This window comes from Melospiza georgiana, chromosome 3 (genome assembly GCF_028018845.1).
Source record: "Melospiza georgiana isolate bMelGeo1 chromosome 3, bMelGeo1.pri, whole genome shotgun sequence".
NCBI classification, from domain to species: Eukaryota; Metazoa; Chordata; class Aves; order Passeriformes; family Passerellidae; genus Melospiza; species Melospiza georgiana.
Window position 1 is genome coordinate 15,382,646 of NC_080432.1, and position 16,479 is coordinate 15,399,124.

At 45.5% G+C, this 16,479-nt stretch overlaps 1 protein-coding gene across 5 annotated transcripts in view; it reads right to left on the bottom strand.

Moving 5' to 3' along the window:
• Positions 1–16,479, bottom strand: part of SPTBN1 (spectrin beta, non-erythrocytic 1) — a 115,912-nt gene that overhangs the window by 72,603 nt on the left and 26,830 nt on the right. For all 5 annotated transcript variants that reach the window (XM_058021590.1, XM_058021591.1, XM_058021593.1 and 2 more), the window contains exon 2: positions 9,123–9,322. In XM_058021590.1, coding sequence (XP_057877573.1) covers positions 9,123–9,270 — 148 coding nt within the window. In that variant the 5' untranslated portion in view covers positions 9,271–9,322. The remainder of the gene's footprint in view (positions 1–9,122; positions 9,323–16,479) is intronic.

Sequence of the window (16,479 nt, forward strand, 5' to 3'; positions counted from 1 at the left end):
GAAAAAAAATAAAAAAATAAAAAGCTACCAAGATAAAAAGGATGATTTATTAAACTAAAATGCCAGAGAAATCACGTAACGTTTTTCTCCTCTCCTGAAGGTGGGTAAAGTTCCTACACATCCCCTAAGTGCTACAATTAGGAACTCAAAACTCATTATCACCCTTGCCTCCATCCTCACAGTAAAAACAAAACCTTTCTTTATATATTGGAGCAAAGAGAGAGAGGTTTTGCTGGAGATTGTTCTAGAACATAATAGGAAATAGTTATTTTTACCCTATTTGACAATTTGCATAACATGAATCCTGAAGAGTTAGCTGGTTTCCCTCCAGTTTTTATCTGAGATGCTGGAAGCAGGGAGCAGCAGCCCACACACCAAGCAGAAATGAGCTGCCAAGCTCATTATCTCTGCTGCAGGTATTGGAGGGAACAGAAGCCTTCAGTTTGTAACCTGCCATGTCCTGCAACACTTGGTAACTCTCTCACATGCTGCTGAAATGGTGAAATGAACACAAGCAAACCAAGAGATCTCCTCTTCAGTAATATTTTCACTGCAGAAAGTATCTCAATGTTTCTGTTTAAAGGAGATTTTAGGACAGTGGCAATACCCTGTCATTGGTTCCTCCCAGTCCCTTTCAGATACATTCTCTGTGACTCACACGGGTTTTGGAGAGCCAGTGCAATGCAGAGGCAGGGAAAAGAGGCCCATGAAAAAGTAGGAGACAAGGATTTTTATCACAGAAGGGTCTGTTTACATCCCTTCCTTTTGCCATGCCTGGACTGGCCTTCCAGCAGCTCAGCTCTGAGTCCCAGGTACAAACCAGCTTTGGGTGAATCTCTAGGTTGTGACATCTGAGACCAAAACCTTTGGGAATTTTCTCACAAACCAGGCCAGAATATCAATTTATTACTGAAACTGGGTCAGTTCCACCTGGTTTCAGGTTTCAGTTTACACAAGTCCCAGATTAACAGGGAAGTTGACATGACTTTTGTAACAGCATGTCCTTGCTAACTGCACGAGTCAAACACCTGCCAGGAAGGACAGCAGGGAAGAGCTACAGGAGGCACTTGCAGAACATTTCAGAAGAAATTTCTGTTTCTGTGCGTTTGCATTCCAGCCTGTACTGCTTCCCATACTCCATGAACTCACCAACACAGGGAAGTCACCCTGAAAAGCTGTAACTACATTCCCAGGTTGTATTTGTTGCCCATGGAATGCACTTGGCTTGCTCCCTGCCATAGATGGACAGCCCTTACAAAGCCTGTTCAAACAAAGCACACTGCACAGGTACAACTTAACACACTACAGGCTGGGAAATTTTGTCATGAAAACACTTGCTCATTTTCATGCAGAAAATTCTTTTTGATGGGTTTTGATTTGCTTTTTCAGAAGCTGGCATTATTGTCATTGCCTCTGTCTCCTTTGCTTTCCACCTGAATTGCACCTATGTTTATATGTATGGGAGAGAGACACAGAAATGCCCACAATCCTTTTTCTCCCTTTTGCACCATTTTGTTTCTCTTTCTTTTTCTTTTCAGTCTGACCAGGAACACAGATACACTGTTGCTACACCATAATCATTCAGGCATGACAGTTCAACGTCTTGCTACTCTTGAGTAAAATGGAAATTGGGTGGAAACAAGCAGCAGAATACAGTGATCTTTTAAAATCTCCACAAGCCAGAGTATGTTCCTATCTGGAAATTGCCACTTTCCACAAAAAAGCACAGTGATCAGTTGACAAGTATTAACTGTGTCCAGCTCATGAAGTTATTATTCCAGAGCAATGGACTTCATTTTTATATGATGTATTGAAAAAATAATACATTGTACAAAGGGATGTGCAAACACTGCCACTTGACACCTCTCTGCCTTCAAGGCTTAATAAAGGAAGAAAAACTTGAAAAAATCCTCACACAACATACACATACAAAGTGGTTGACAAAAAAATTAATAGTGATTGCCTTGCTCAGTAAAAGAGCTGGAAACTGTCAGGGAGAATGCTGGAAACTAAAGAAGTGGAACTTACAAGTGGATTTTCATCACCCTCTCTACATGGCTGGTTCTCATCCCCATTCCTGTTCTTTTTGCCTCTTCCCCATCAAGGAAATTCGTCTCCAGGCAATCTGGGTTTATATCTCTCCAGGATATTACCTCAAGATAAGAATCAAAGCTCTGATCCTAGGGAATGATTTCATCACTAATCTTTCCCCATTAGAAGAGCTCCAAGGTTAACAGAAATTAGTAAACATGTTTGAATCCTGCACGAATTTCACTTTGCAGTGTGCTCTGTTAGACATTATTTATACTTCAGGGAGTGCTTTCAGGCAGTATCCCAGCAACAAATAGAAGGGGAAAATGCAAGGCACACTGCAGATTTGGCTGAATAAATAACATAAATACAGAAACATTGCTAGTTAGATGCTAAAGACATGAGATGAGAACATTCTCTTCTGCATACACATTTTTTGTGGAAAGACTTCTTTGGAATTACAGACTCATGACTAGGTTTTGAAATTCATCCACAGCTAAGCTCACCCCTGAGAGAAGTCCTAACCTTAAAAAATATATATATTGCCAATACTGGCATGTAGTTTCCACACAGAAAAAATCCTTTCCATTAAGATTATTTAGCAAATTATCTAAAAACAACCTCATTATTACAGTGAAGGGTCTCATGGTTTCCCTGTATTAAATATCCCTAAAACATTGATTCCAACAGCAAAGAACATTAGCAGCCTTCTCAGTCTTCAGGTTTCCCATGAAGGGCCATCTCTGGTCAGGTTCCCAGCTGGTGTAAGACAGCATGGCCTCAGAGCAGCCAGGGGAGAACCCAGTTTATACCAGGTAACAATCTGGCTGGGAGGTCTCCTCTAAATTGTCAGCTTCAGCATATTATCCCAGGCTTAAGAGTGCCTGGCTCAGCTCTCACTGACTGCACAGAGGGTGTCTCCCAGGGAGCATTTCTCCTTTCCCAGAGCAGCTGCTGCAGCCAGAGCTCTTTACCCCCCCTTCACAACTCCTGCCCTGCTGATGCTGAACACTGCCTCCCACTCAGCTCAGTGTTTTGGGCAGCCAAAAGCACGTCCCTTGGTGCTCTTACTCTTCTCTAATGCCATGGGGATGAATGGATGAGGAAAACTGGAGTAGACAGGAGAGCAATGTGCTGTGCTGCTCTGGGAATGAAGGCACAGCTCCCACCTAAGGAAGCTCCCTCTGGAAGTCAGGGCAGTGCCATGGCATTGAAATGTCTGGGTATGGCCATGCAGGCTGACGTGCTGCAGGATTATCTCCATGCTCAGCTCATGGGTAATATCCCAAAGGCAAACACACCTATGCACACAGAGTCAGCACCCATGCATCAGCTTTCTCTAGGTACAGATGGCTTTTTATATTTAGGCTTAACTAGAGCACAGAATTCTCTTGTACCTTATTTTGTTAAATTACTGCATTGCTGTCCAGGTACAGAGTCCTCTGTGCATAAGGACTGGCTGATGCTTGGAGCTCTCCTCAAGGAACTATGAGAAGCAGATATGGACCTGTATTCCAGCCCAGGAGCTTAAAGAACAGGAATTCCAGGATCCAGGGATCAATCAACACAGGCTCATGCTGGCAAGATGCTGGGCTCTCCTGTATACGTGTCCAACTCAGCAGTGCTGAGTGCTGAAAGGATTTCAGTGGAGACACAAAATGACGGCAGCACTCAGACTTTCCGGACTGGGGCTGCCAGAGCTGCTCCTGTCCTGCTCCGTCCCCAAAGAAACAATAATCCTCTTTTTCCAGCCCCAGCTCATCCTGCCTGAACAATGCATGCCAGATTACAGTCATCCACCAGGATGCAACCACTGTCATGCACCACTCTGTTACTAAGTACTCATAAATCCTGTCCATGGAGCAGACAGGCACACGCAGTTCCAGACAATTCCTAAGGTACATTCAGCAGGACTTCTCAGCAGCTTGGCTCTCTACTCAGGAGGCTGCACAAGGCCAGGGATCTAATCAAACTACCAAGAACCTCACTTACGCCTTGTAGTTTGCAACATGACTTCTTGGACTCTAAAGAGAGAGAGGGCAAACCCCCCAGCCATGCCCAACTGAAACCAAAGATCACCTTGTTACAGCAGCAAGATACAAATTACCTGGGTACTGAGCTACATTTTCTATCATTGAATACATTGTTTGCTTCTACTTGTGGGTTATTTTATATTTCACAGAGATACTGGCTCTTCTTTTTGGGTCAGTCTGCTGATAAACTTTAAAAATAAACCCACTAAGAACAAAGTATTATTTATTATCTGGTTTTTGCTATCTGCTTTAGAAGCAGCTCTCCAAGGGAACTTTAAAAGCCAGCACATAAATGCACAGTGGCAGATGGGCTGAGCTTTTCCTTGCTCTCTGATAAGAGCCCAGCATGCATCAAGAGTCCTACCCAGCACCACAGGTGACATGTGGCAGTACAGCAGCCTCTCTGCTGCCCTGCTCCTTCCCTTTGTGCCTGCATGACACACAGCACACCAAATGACACTGCTGCTTCTAACAACTGCGCATTCTGAGAGGGGTAGAAACGACAGAAGAAATTGTTCCAGAAGCAAAATCCAGAAGGAAAGCATAGGGTGAGGTCAACATTTGGAAAAGCTTTTGCTGAAATAATTCCATCAACTTTTATCTGAGCAAAACAAGATTTTTGAAAATAAGCTTTTCCACGCTCAGCTGGGTATGCCTGCGTTAGCCTGTAGCTCCAAACAAACGCACGGGCTGACAACCAGCTCTGCCACACCCGTGCAGAGCAGATTTCACTGCTCTTTTATTTCTGTTTAGTCTCAAGTGAATCCTTCACATGCCCTCTCAAGTTGATTTACTAGCATCACTATATTGCTGAGCTCTCCTTTCTTATCACTTGCTGCTATTAAAATTAGTGACTGATTTTTAAATTCTGGACAGCTCAGGGACAGGATACTTTGGAAACGCCCTGCAAGAGCTTATTCTCAGTATGCTCTTTCAAAGCCAAGAACAAATCCAACGTTTGTTCTCTTGAGCTCTAAGTCATTGTACTTTGCCCTTTTTTATTGGTTTGAGACCTGAAATTCATTCTGTATGCTCAGAGTGAAACAGAAATTTTGCTATGAGAGAGATGCTCGACAGCAGGGCCAGGCAGGTGTGTGATACCTAGTCAGTACTAGAAGCAGAATCTTCCTTTTCACTTCTTTGTGGGGTTGTACTGCTGACTTTTTGCACTGCAGCTGTGAGGGGAATGGCTCAAATATCAGGGCCACAAGGGGCTAATTAGCCCCACTTAAGGTACCCAGAACTTTCCCACTAGAAGTTTTCTCTAATTTTTTTAACCTTATGAAATGGCTGTTGCATTATATTAGAAAGAAAAAAAAATTCAATAGTGTAACTTCAGGAACAATTTCAATGCTTTTTTCCCCCTCTTGCTGCTGGGAGAATTTAAGGGACTGGCATGAATGATGAGCCTATTTTGGGCAACTAAGGAAAGCTGCACAACAAATGCAGCCTCCTGGCTTGCCCTGCAAGGCTCATGAACACCACATTGTGCAACACCAGTGAGTGCCCCAACCTACGCACGGCCACACGGGTGAGGCTGGAAAAGGAACACACTCCTGCCCACACTAGGACTAGGAAAGTCCTCTCATTTCATAAACTTTGATATTGTTTTTAATTCATGGGCCAGAGAGCTGAGTCACAGACCTTCTGGTCACTTGGATGAACCCAGAGGATAAAAGGGCAAAATATAAATGAGCAGAAAAGCGAGTAACTGTAGCCAAGTTTAATATTGAATTAGCTAACTGAAGGAATGGAAAGTTCTGGAGGTGACAACTCTCACACTACTGAAAACAGCACCTGAGCTGGCAAGCATGGCACACCTGAGCCTCACAACTCAAAGGCTGAGTGGGAAAAATTCTGCTGAACAACTGAACTGTTTCTCAAGGTTTTTGCAAGAGCTTTGTGCAACAAGGAGCTGCACAACAAATCCTGTTAGCTAATGGTCCTAGACAGACGAAATCCAACCCTTGAGGATTTGTGAATGAGGAATCTTGCACAAACACGATATCTTTTTGACTCCTACAGAGCAGGTAGAATTACCTGGTCTTCCAGCAAGACCTTCCAAAGAACCACGGAGAACAAGGACAGGTGAAAGATGATTTCCTACAGTGGGATACCTTACTTGGTGAAGAAGGGATCAGTTACCTTCTTCTCATATCAGTTGCAGAGTGAATTACCTCAACATGAATGGCAACCAATCTGGTTGCATATCCCTCCAAATCTGGATTCTGATTGAAAGTTGAGTTCCCAGATGATTTCTTGGTTTTAAACCAAAAGAACCCTTTGCATTCTGGTTTTCATGGTACACAGACTGCTTTAATAACATTGATTATCAGATGCTGTACTAACAACACTGGTTTTCTTCTATTATTATATCATACTTTCTTTACCTGAGCTTTCCTTCAGGACATTGTTCCAATCACAGATTATTCTGACCACCACCTCCGCCTTTGTTGTTTAAATATTTCAACATCCCGATGGAATGTAGGGCCATCAGGATTCTTCCTACAGTGGAGTATCAGACACTGGCTACAAACCTCACTTCTTATTTCCGCACTCTTTGCCTTGCTTCACCTCAAAGGAAGTAAGTTTCACTTCAATTACAGTGAAGCAGAATGAACATGAGATGGAAGCCCCGCCAAAGAGGCACTTCACAGCTTGTGGAAGAGTGTGGAAAGAAGATGCCTGCACCTGCAGAGAACACAGAGCCATTAGTCAGGCACTGTAACATGCCCACAGCTGTTCTGCTTTGGAATACAGCAGCTTGCATCTTGGTGATGAAATTCAAGGAACCAGTGCCTGGTGTGTTCATTTGAAACCTTTCCTATTAGGACAAGGGGATGATGATGATGATGATGCATGAGCATTTCACAGACTGCAAGATGTTGACAGCCTTTTGTGATACCTTGTCACTGACACACTGCAAGGGGACAGCCACAGGCACTCTTGAGACGCAGCCCACCCATGACCTCTGGACAGAGAAATGTCATTGTCAGAAGGATGCCCAGGCTTGGAGATGTAGGGAGGTGCTCGTGCCCACAAAGAGCCAGCTCTCACCCAAGTCAAGCTGCAGTTATTCAGGGAATCCAGACCCCAAAGGTGGCACACAGCTGCTTCAGAGAGCACTGAGGCTCACACAGAGGGAAATGATGGTGACAGCCACTCACACACAGGGGCTGCAGAGCCCAGAAACACCTCCTGACATGTCCCAGCTGACTGTGTGTGCACCAGGCTTTCACCCCGTGGTCACTGTGCCCAGTCCTGTGACAGCAGCTGAGTCAGAGAGCACCTTTCCAGAAAGGGCCTGTCCCCACTGAGAGAGGACAATGGCAGAGATTATTGCCAGCCCAGCTCCAGGCTGCAGCTGTTAAAGACCTGCCAGTGCCTTTCTGGGGAGATGCAAGGGGAGACTACCCACCAGACAGCATATCTGAAAACAAATGTTGAACAGTGCCAGGAGTAGCATAGCTCAGCCTTTAACCATAACCTTGGATTTGAAATACAAACCTCTCCTCACTCCTCTCTCCCTGCACCATGATTAAGCTTTCCAGCAGTGCTGCAGCAATGCAGGATGCTAAGCCAAGTTTTGGCAGCACACAGTATTCTCAGCACCAACCACAGAGAATTATAGGTATGGAAATGTATCAAATTAAAATAATCATGAGTAATGCTTATTCAGAAGAAAAATAAATACACCATACTGTGAGGGAAAATGTTTAAATATCTGAATTGAATCTTCAGCAAAATTATTTGCTTTGCCATGGGTATGTGTTTTAGGCTAGCTAAATAATTCAAGTACTTTCCTTACATTACTTCTCCTTGAAATGAGAGTTTCATCTTTATTATTCATTACTCAGGTGGGGAGCTCTGCTTGCTATAAAAGTAAGTGGAACAAGCAGCTGCAGTAAGGTGAGATCTGGGACCCAAACATGGCTCATGAGCTTTGTACTAAAAGCATTTCCCACCCAAGGAACAGGATACAACCTACAACCGCTCACATGGCAGGAGTAAAACAGTTTCTTCCCCAAACAAGAGTAAACTATTAAAATAAAGCAACCCAAGCTAAGATTCATTCTATTTCTCTCCACAGGTACCAGCAAGCTCCTTCTGACTCCACTCAGCACAGCCCTGCCCAGGGAAGGCATTTCCCCTATCATTCCCAATGCACGCCATGACGGGAACTGCTGTAATTAAAAGCAGCAAAATTTAACACATGTCCCCTCCCTGTGAGCAGTTCCATTAAGTCAATAGCATTACAATCCCCAGGAAGAGTTATGTGATCTGCTCTCTGCCCACCTGCATGAACTACTCCATTTCCCTGTTGCTGAGCTCCACACCTGATCCTGGCCTGTGCCTGACACGTAAAGGTGTTTGGCATCTGATGCACCTCCATGGCCAGAGAGGAGAGCAGAAAGGGCACGCTGCACTCCAGCCCCAGCCCCATTGGAATCACAAATGGAACAGGTGATACCTTTGTCTCAGTGCAGCTGATTTAATAAACCTGTCTCAACACCTTATGAAGTGTCGGGTTTAAAACCATTCCTGCAGCTCAGATTTCACCAGCAGAATGCTCAGCATAGTTTTGAGCTGTTTTCTGTGCCTGTCCCACACTGCCAAGACATTTTGTTCAGAGGTCAGAAATGTGGGCATGCTACCATAAAAGTCAGGAAATCATTTACAGAATGCATAAAAATTGCTTTGCAGGGCAGTGACTCAGAGCTGAGAGGACATGACATAATCTCTTTGCTCTATAAACAAATGCAGTTAATGTATAGCCTTTAATACGCAATAATCAAACGCAATCTTCTTTCAAATGAGAAAAGATCCAATCCAGTTTCATTTCTCTGCTGATGACAGTGGAATTCAGCAGAAGACAGCAAGCATTTCACAAAGAATGCATAGCCCCATCATTCATTACTGCATGACAACTACCTCCACCTACCACATTCCTCTTTCCAGGACTAGTGGGCTGTTTTGCACACTTCCAGATGGAGGTATTTTGAAGGAGAGCTTTGTTACCCATCATTTTATTTTCCTAAACCCCAAGTCAGTGCTTACCAGCCAGGGCCTTGATGCGGGAGCGCTCAAACAGCCGAGCAGAGCTGTTCTCATTGTCCCAGTCGTCCACATCCCAGCGGTTGTTGACGTCGCTGTACTGCTGTTGGATCTCAATGTTGTCGTAATCTGTCGCTACCGTCGTCGTCATCCTGAGTCTTCTCCTTAGCCTCTCCTCACCATCAGATTCTTCCTAAAACCCTCTGTCAAAGAAATATAAGCATTTAGAGGGTGCTCATATACTGGAAGAAAATCGTAAAGGTCAAGCTCAGGAGTCTTGGTTTCAAAAATCAGTGACTTTTACTTGAAGACAAGATCAAGAACAGGAGATACCAACCACTCTTTCAGAGAACAAATATTCTCAAAAAAATTAAGTGCTTTACCAAAGCACAGAAGCTTTGCTGCATACACACATCCAGGATTGTCATGTTCAGCTCCACAAAGCAGAACATGGATGGAATAGTGCAGCAAAACACCCCCACAACTGTCATTTTCAAAAGCAGACCATTGGCTTTAGAGATCTGTGAGTGTTGGTTAAAGCATATGGAACTGTGAATAACTTGGCCTCAAGCACAAAAATGACCTCCATACCTTTACAAAATCGTGCAAATAACTGATGGGAAAAAAAATACAGATTCTGAAAAAGCTACATAAGCATTTGACAAGCAAAAGCTTTTTAACAGGTGTTAATATTTCTGTCTCCATATGCAAATACTGACTTTGTGACCGGTCCTGGCAATTTATTTATGAACTAATCCAGATAAAACCAACTAAATGATGCATTACTTTGAACTCTCCACAGGAACAACATGGCACCCACCAACGCAACCCTTGGGGTGAAGTTCTCCTCTTTCAGGGTGCTGTTTGCATATTTATTCTGTTTTCTGACTAGGATTTCCATGTATTTATGGATAGAAGAGAGGCAGACACCTCTGGAGGAGGAGGAGGGAGGTTATACACAGCTGGGAGCCCAGCAGGAACAGCGCTGAGAATCCCCTTCACCCTTCAGTGCTCAGTGAGACCTTGAGGAGCACAGAAACTTACAGTTCACCTTTGCAAAACGCAATTATTACCAGAAATGCAGTTAAATACAGGGGCAAGGGGGAGCCAGGGGGGCCGCCCTTTTACCTGGGCGGGGCCGCGCGCTCCCCTCACAACGCCCCACCCGGGGCTTCTCTTGTATTTTCTCTCTTTTATCTCGCTTTCTTATTTCAAAATAAAATTTAAAATAAGAAAAAAGAAAAAGAAAAAAGAAAGACGAGCCACATAGCAGCCCGGAGCGCAGGGCGGGGCCGGCACCGCCCCTGAGGGTGAGGCCGAGCCCGCCCTCACGGCGGGGCCGGCGCTGCCCCTCAGGCCCTCCCCGCCCGCCGCGCTGGCGCCACCTGCCGGCCCGGCCGCTCCCGGCACCCGTATGTCGCGACATCAATCCAGCTCGCCCGCGACAGGCGGCGGGGCTGCCCTGCTTCACCCGCGGCGTTTCTTCCCCGTCCGGGCCCGGGACACCAGAGCCGGCCCCCGGCCCCAGCCCACGGCGGGTCCGGCCCGTGCCACCGCGCGGAGAAATCCCGTGTCTGGCGCAGGAGCGGGAGCGGAGCCGCGCTGGGGCGGCTGTTACATAAGGAGCTGTTAGCGAAGGCTGAGCGCGAGTGCTCAACCTTCCCGAAAGGTAAAAAGGAATCGCTTCAGCCATGGGAAGCTGCCAAGAGAGCGAGGGAACGCTCTGGAGAAGAACTGGCCCTGGGGAAGGTCGTGGGGACGATGCTCCCGCGGCGCATCCCGCAGGAGCCGGGCATGGATCACCCACTCCGGCCGGATCCTGCACTAGGAACGAACAAAAGCGTGGAGCGAAGACGGGGGAAGGATTAAATCCCACTCGCCGCGTTTCTGCACAGCACTCACCAGCTGATCCTCACCGAGCATCAGGCCTAGACAAAAACCTCCCATTGATCCCTGTACACAGGCTGCAATCAGGATTAATTCCAATTAAATCCACGGAGCAGCCAGGATATAAACAACGAGTGGGAACAGGCTGGTTGACAGCATAATTTTCCATCTTTTCTATATTCACCAGTGCTTACGGAAGAGAAAATGTGCCACTGGAAAAGCTGCAGTTCCAACCATAAAAATCAGTGAACCCAAAATCGGGATGGAGTGATATGTAATTTAATATAGATGGAACAAGCCATGGGATTTAATTTATTTCTATGTCACTGCTGTTTAAAAACACACACAACTTGATCCAGAATAAATTCAACTCCAACTTATGCTTTATCACTTCTCCCATCCTGAGCATCTCACAAGCCAAATCTATCCCAGATAAAGCTAAATTGAGCATGAAATGGCCTGTTATCCCACACCTATAGGGCCAGAAAACCCCCATCCTTGTTCTGATTCTGATAAAAGCAGCTCCTCGCTCCCTGACCTCAGGCTCCCTTTTCTGGGATGCAGCTCCCCACCACAGGGACAGCGGAGCAGGAAAACGCTGCAGGGATAAAAATAAGCACCTTGCAGCAAAGCAAGGTGAGGAGAACACAATGGAATCCTGATTCCAGAGACAGACCCAGCTCCAGAGAGTGCAGCCACCGCCCTCAGCCTCTGCTGGAAAACAGCTTTCCTTGAGTCCTCCTGCAGCTCTGATCCAGCACAACCCACTGGTGCCTCTGGGAACAGGGAGGGAAGATAAACACGAGTCCTGGCAGAGACCTGCAGGCTCCTGACTGCAGGGATGGAGGTCCTGCAGCTGGGATGAGCTACAGCAGCACATCTTGTGTCTGCTTTAGGGGTGTCCTGATCTGACATGAACAACACCAGCAACTACCCAGGGAGCAACAGAAAATGGTTTGGAATTTTCCTGGAGCCCTTAATGCAGCCGAGTTCACTGTTAATGACCTTGAATGCAATCCACCTGTGAAATCAGCCCTGCCATTGAAGGACCACGCTGAAAACCCTCTGTGTGTGTGTGTGCAGCACACACAGACATGTAACACAGGTATATTTACAGATTCGGTTTAAGCCTCTGCGTGAAGCACCCACCAACACCCACAGAGAGATCACCACGGAGCACAGGGACCGAGGGAAGCTCGTTCTCCAGCAGGAACAACCTTTGTCACTTAAATATCCTTGGTCTGGCTTTAAGCTGAGAAACCCCTCTAATAAAGGAACGACATTTTCTGCAGAAAGCCAGAATTTCAGCTGCTGACATCCCGAGCAGCATCCTGCAAGGCAGCCCCTCTCAGGACTGGGCAAACACACTGAACAAGGCATTGCAGAAATGGCAGGGCACAGCTCCTTTATATGCACAATTCAGCCTCACTCCAGGATGACATACAGCACTCAAACCCAGGGACAGCAGGCACTGGGGTTTCTCACTTAATCCACTCCCTCTTAAACTCATCTGCCAGTGCTGCTGCACCTGGCTTGGAGATGTTAGCAGGCAATTTCAGGGATAAACAGGCACAGGGGTGAACTAATAAACAGCATGGAACTGCTCCAGGCCCTGAATCTGCAGGCCCATCCAGATGGGTCTGGATCTGAAAAATTTACAGAAAAATCTGTAAATTCCCAAACCTCTTCCTCATTGATAAAATAGAACTCTGTTGCCTTCTGCCATGGGTACCATGCTAAATGACCTCATGAGACAAAAGAGATCAAACCATTTAATTTCAAAGCATTCCTTAAAACCTATTGCATAATCTAAGGGCGGGGAGGGAGGGGGGTGGTTGGCATTGTCTTCAAAAAGAAGAAATGGCTTGAAGAAAAAAATCAACTACCAGGAAGAGCATTTTCTCAGACAGTTTTCAAAGGCCACATCCAGGGGTCAGACCTTTTGTGTTTACTTTCATAAATAGACCAGATTTTGCTCTGTTTGTTTCTTAGATAATAGAAAACAAACAGTTTTATTCAGCCCATCTGAAGAATGAATTAATTTTTAAAAAATTCATTGGCTACTCTTAAATGCAATCATGTAATTCACTAAACTTCTATGACTATGATCCCTGAAATTTTGCCATAACCACACATCTGGAATTACTTCCTAATAGTTACATTTATCTTTAAAGCAAACATTGTTTTTTAAAGAGTTACTATTCTTCCAGGAAACATGCTAAGCTGTAGTTAGATTCATGTTACTCTAACTAAGGATTGTCAAGAGGTTTTTATGGTGCTGTGATTGAAAAAATATAGTTTGAACAGCAATCCCCAAATGGTCTCATGGTTTATGTAAATACTGTTCCCTGGCTAACACACAGGCCAACCTATTGCAGCTTTCCTGGCATTAAAGACAAATTGTAAATTCATCTCCAACTCCCACTGATGGTGTGACAGGATTGAAAAGGGGACACAGACACTCCCATCTCCAGGTCACCAGAGCACATGGGTCTGGTGACAAGCAGGGACACAACCACTGTGACAAAGAGAATGGTGTCCTGACCCCACAGATCAGATATGTACCTCCAAGAAACCAAAATTACACACTGCCTCCTTTCTAGTGGCCCTCTGAAACCAAGGCTGGATGAGCACAGAAAGAATTCCGTTACCCTCTTTGCAGGACACTTTCCCTCCCAGTTGGTGCTTCCCCCTCACTGATGCCTCAGATCATCTCACCAGTCCAGCTCTTCACTTTAGTGCAATGATTATTACTAAAAAGAGGGAAATTTAGATAATATGTAACCAAACTTTGCATTTATTCTGAGTAACATTCAGCTCCCTCCTAGCAACAGCACAACCGACATTTAATAATTCATAAAATGTCATTTTAAGCCAATATTTAAACTGGAGGATGGAAGTTCCTCTGAACTCTCAGGGCCCACCCACATCTTGTCACCCAACAAGGTGAGATTCTCACCCTAAGCTTCCCCACAGGGCAAGTGGCCTGGTCAGAGTCAATAGGGGCACCTTGGAGAGGTTCAGGGCTGGATGCCAAATACACATCAAACATCCCCACAGGTCAAGCTCTGCAAGAATTTACAAAATACTGTATAAACTCAAGAGTTGTACAGAACCTCCATTCTGAGAAATTGAATTCTGAGCATAAAGCTTAGAAAGACTGGGTGATGCATGTCCCAATTCCAGCCATTTCTCAGCCTGAAGCCCCAGGAGGTGTTTCCAGGCTCTCTCCCTGCTCAGCCCCTGTGATGCTGAACTGCAGCACATTTCCAGGGACAGGAGTTCCCCTATCCTGAAGGGGCAGGACACTCACTTATGTTCTGGCTTTTTGTTTCAGCTGCTGAACCAATCCCAAAATAATAAAGGCAGTAACTCAGCAAGGCTGTAACTCCCTTGACCTCCAATATCCCCTCTCCCCCTCTCCCAGTCCCATCTTTCCTTCCACAAACAGAACCATACTGTTTCTGCATTTTCCAGCCCAAGAATGCTCTGTGTCTTTGTCTTTGCTTCCCTTCACCACTTTGTGGTGCTGACTCCTCTGGCTCTCCATGCTCCAGGACGTGGAGCCCAACAGCCCAAAGCACCCTGAAAGGTCACAGCCAAGGGGGGACAGGCTGTGCTACCAAATGCCACAATCAGCCCGTGGGGCACTTCAGGAATGCACAAACAAGGCAAGACTGAAGCCTCTTTATTCTCAATACAGGCTGGAAAAGCATGTGAAGGTCACTAAAATCAGGCAGCCCGTCCTTCACCAGGGAGGTCTGCTTCCCACAGCTCAGATAACCCATCACTCCAAAGACCAGGCAGTTAAGAGGGAATTCCAGGCTCTTGTTTTCCTTCTCAGCTCCCCAGGATATCATTCTCTAGCTGGGAGATGGGTACATAATTAAATAAGCACTGAAACAGCTTCAGAAAGTGTTTGTGCTGCTGCCTGAAAAGACACAGCCTCGCTGAACTGGAGTTCAGTGCCGCCAGCAGGGCTGAGCAGAGCACACCCAGCACCACATGCCCCACACAGGACAAGGATTCCAATAACCAGGGGCACCAAGGACACAGAGAAACTCAAAATAGCTGAAAATAGGTTATTTAAAAACACAAATCTCTATTTCAAACCTTTCAATTCCAGCACAGACCATTAAAACATTCTGGTCTGATATTCTCTGCACTTGGAGCAATAAAGTTTCACCCAGTTTTTCATACATCACCGAGGAGATCTGGACTCCAACATTTTTTCCTGGAGAGTCCAGAATAATTTAATTGATATATGTGGTCCAAATTTGCCCTCTGTAACCTGAGGTAGCTCCATCCAGCTGGGGATACAACCCAAGGTTTGCCAAAATTATTTAAAGAGCCTTCTACCCCTACCAAGAGGGTAGAAGGAGGCTTCATTTGGATTTCATCCAAGGTCAGACACAAAACAGGAGTTGGGGGTGAGATTCTCTAGGCCTCAAGGTATTTCCCTGTGGAACAAAGAATGTAAAACACATTTTGCCAAGCTGCAGAGGAGAAGGCTCTGTCTCAGCCATGAACAGCTCCTAGGGAGTAGCATTCCTGCATCCCTACTGAAAGGGAAAGTCTAGCAGGATCTAGAAGGGCCTGGAGTGACACACAGAGCAGGAACATCCACGAGGGCTGTGAGAATAAAGCTCCACATACTGGGCCCAGCTCAATGAATGCTCAAGGATCTAAACTCCTTATTTCATTTTTAAGCAAAACCCAGAGTACTTGACCTCTTTCAGCATGTGTTTGAGGTTTTCCCTAAACAAGCACTGCTGGGCAAGGTAGCATTAAAGCAGTAAGAGCTTGGTTCAGCTCCAATAAGGACATCATGAGATAGTCCATGGCTGCTCCAGTGAAATCCATCAATTAAACACAGCTTCACTCCAACTCACAAACCACCTCTGTATCCAACACAGCCAAAATAAATGTAACTCAGGACCCAGAAAATCTTATGAACCATAACCATCAGCCCGGGCATTTTCTAAACCTGCCATCCTGTATTCTACTTCTAAGTCAATAAAGAAATTCCCATATATTTAAATTCATGCAGCTCTTGATCTTTTGCTTTTAAAAAACACTTTCATCATCCTCTTAGTCTTTCCTGTGTCAGTGAAAGACAGACCCTGAAATTATTAGGTTATGTGGGAATGTCCCACCATGCATATGGCTTGGCTGGAAAAACCCTGGGGGACCAGCTCAGCACAGCAGTTCTTCTCTCTACCTCCATTCCTGCATTATTTATGACTTCTACATTCAAATTATTAGGTTTCCCACCCATTTTCAGAAAGAGGTGCATTTTTGAGTAGGGTAACCCATCCAGAAGGTGCCTTTTCCAAAGCCTGGGCCAAGGGAGGATGGAAGAAAATTCCAGAGTTCATGAGTTTTAATTGAATCTGCTCTTAAGACTTTGCAGGCTTGTTCTGGTGCAATCGCAGCTGGTCACTTTGAAAAGTGAGGAATGAGCAGCAAACCA